This window comes from Trachymyrmex septentrionalis, unplaced genomic scaffold (genome assembly GCF_001594115.1).
Source record: "Trachymyrmex septentrionalis isolate Tsep2-gDNA-1 unplaced genomic scaffold, Tsep1.0 scaffold131, whole genome shotgun sequence".
Lineage (NCBI taxonomy): Eukaryota > Metazoa > Arthropoda > Insecta > Hymenoptera > Formicidae > Trachymyrmex > Trachymyrmex septentrionalis.
This window is the reverse complement of record NW_017304450.1, coordinates 1,170,934-1,173,772: the sequence shown is the minus strand read 5'-3', so window position 1 is coordinate 1,173,772 and position 2,839 is coordinate 1,170,934. Positions and strand designations below refer to the sequence as shown.

At 39.7% G+C, this 2,839-nt stretch overlaps 1 protein-coding gene across 1 annotated transcript in view; it reads left to right on the top strand.

The window, feature by feature from the left end:
• Positions 1 to 747: 747 nt before the first annotated feature.
• The window catches only part of LOC108756957, a 14,349-nt gene continuing 12,257 nt past the window's right edge, over positions 748 to 2,839 (top strand). Inside the window, exon 1 of the mRNA XM_018501162.1 lies at positions 748 to 762. Within this exon, the coding sequence (XP_018356664.1) occupies positions 748 to 762 (15 nt within the window). The remainder of the gene's footprint in view (positions 763 to 2,839) is intronic.

The following is a 2,839-nucleotide window of genomic DNA, read 5'->3' as shown; positions in this document are numbered from 1 at the left end:
AGAGAGAAGGAAGGACGGAGAAGTTACACCCCGACGTGGGTACGGCGACACGGTGGGAATTCGCCGTTCTCGCGCGTACGTTAAATATCCTAGCGATACGTATGCACACGCGTGTATACGGGTGCGTTGACGCGCGTCTCGAGTACATTGCACGCGCGTAAGCGCGAATATAAATACACCGTGGTGTATGGGGGGCAAGTCGATGGTCGGTTCGGCCGGTCGGATACGCATATACTGATCCATCGGACGCCAGAAAGCAAATTCTGCAAAATCATCCGCGGCTTCATGTACTGTCTCTAATGAAGATGTGGTAGGTGTATGAATAAATGATCCCTGTGTGTGCCAATGTGCACGTTACAGCTTTCGCTCTCTCTCTCTCTCTCTTAATTCTCTTTCTCTGAGAGATCTCCCGATCTCTCCCTGTCTATCAGGTGAAAGACACTCGCGATACCTCCTAGCACCTAGGTGGTTTCAAGTGCAATCTCTTCGATTCCTCCCGCTTGACAATAATTAGAATTGTTATTTCACTTAAAAGTGAACTCTACTTAATGTTTTGTTTAATGTTCCTACATTTATTTTTACTCCCATTGCGTTTATTATTTGTTAATATTAGTGTGAACGTTTTAAACCATTTAGCCCCGTAGAGTCTCTCTCTTTCTCTCTCTCTCTTTCTCTCTCTCTCTCTCTCTCTGTTTTCTGCTCCGATTTCTCATTGTACCTTTGAAAATCGCGATGCAATGTCGAAGGATGGCAGGTGGCACGGTGAAGGGAAAATAATGCCGCGGTGATATCGCGGCTGCGAAATTCCTTTTGCTTTCTCCGCGCTCGCGGTGGCTTTAGCCTCGCGGTGGGTGTAACCGCCTCGTTTGTGTGTTAGGTCGCGCATTATTTCACGACGTGACGCTTTAATGGCGAACTCTGATTTCTCGCGGTATGCTAGAACTAGCGAATCTCCCTCGCGCGCGGCGCGGCGCGGCGCGGCGCGGCGACAGTGCCCTTTCCTTAACGGGAACAATCGGAAGCGTACGATCGCCGATAATCACGGTACGGCCAAGTACGCACGCACTTCCCAGATCCAAATTCGGTACATCGCGACAGTTCGCTTTGCAAACCATTATTGGTTTACCATCTGCTCCAAACAGAGATTCTCAAAGCAAGAATCTAAAAACACTCCCGAAAGTGTGCTATTATCAATGATACTCAAACAAAATTAAAGTTTTAATAAACGATATATGATACAATGCTATGTTACAATTTTGTTACATATCGCATTATGAAATTAAAAATTATCATCATCATTCATTCATTGTCGATATAACGATTAAAGTCAACATGCGTTTTTTAGAAAAAAAAAAAGAAAAAAAAAATACGCAAGTTTTTTTTCTTCCTTTTTTTTTCAGAATAACACTTAACATGTTGAAATCAATATATGTAGTGATAATACTTTTAATTATTGTAATTTAACTTTTATAATATCATTAATTTGACACAGCAAATACGGTAATTCCGGTAAATACGTCGCGCTGGGATTTACGCCGTAGAAGTCAGAAAAAATAAAAAGAGTGGAGGTAATTTTCCCGTAATTACTCTGTTACATACTTTTATGTTATATTAGTATTGTGTTAATTCTTACTGTTAATATTAATGAAATTATTGTGAGTTGAATCGATTTGTCACTGTGTTAAGTAGCGCCATCATAAATTATAATCTACATAAAATGACTACTGTAGGACGTGCAAAAGACTTAGTGGTTATTTCATGATGTAGTGATCACGTGAGTGTAGAGAAATAGTAATGTATGTTGTATAACAAAATACAAGTACTTTGCTCTTGTATTCTCCATTTAGTTTATTATCTTGTATAATATATCCCATCTGTTTGGGATATATGGCGTTTTTAACAGATGGGATTTATGCCCAAAGCATACAAAGCATACAGATTGAATTCAGTGCATCAAATACAATAAACGCATTACATGAAATACGTACCTCATGTCATAACACTTGTAATACATCTGGAAAGATTGTAATTATTATTTATTACTTCATATACATATTTATCATTCTAAATAAAACTTTATAATCGCATTTTATAAGTTACCGTGTCATTTTACGTCTTATTTATATGCATTATTTGTAAATTTTTTTTAGCCATACATATCCCTCCCTCTATGAGTAGCCATATATTCCACCCCTGTGAGATATACCGCAAAAATGCCAACGGTTTCAAAAAGTTCATTTTTTAATACGAAATATAAATATTTCGGATTTCTAATATTTTTTTTTTATAACAGTAGACAGTACAAAGTTTTTGCCGATATACAGAGTTCGTTTATTTCAAAAACATAGTAAATAATATTGTAATAAATAAAGTTTTTGGATAGGTGCGGCGTATGTACCGGAGTTACCCTATTATGTGTTTTGGAAGCGAGAAGAAATGTGTAATACAGATATGATAAAGAGAGATGTATATAATACGAATACGATAGAAAGGGATACTAAAGAAACGTTCTCATGTAAAAATTGTCACGACGGATACGTCGTCGATCGATCTCAGATTGGAGCGACCGATATCACGACGCGCTAATTTTGTGCGACACTTGGGATGCATAATATTCGCAAAGATCTCGCGAGCGGGAGTAGAGCCGTTTTACAACGACGCGGAGAGCGTTCGTCTCACGGTTGCGGACCAGAAGCGAAATGAACACACGGGGTCGCCCCCTCCCCCTCCCCCTCTCCCTCTCCCCACGAGATAGCACAATCTGGTTGTGTCTTTACTCCACGCGGGAATGCAAGAGAGACAGAGAAAGAGAATGTGAGACGGAAGAAGGGAGAGACAG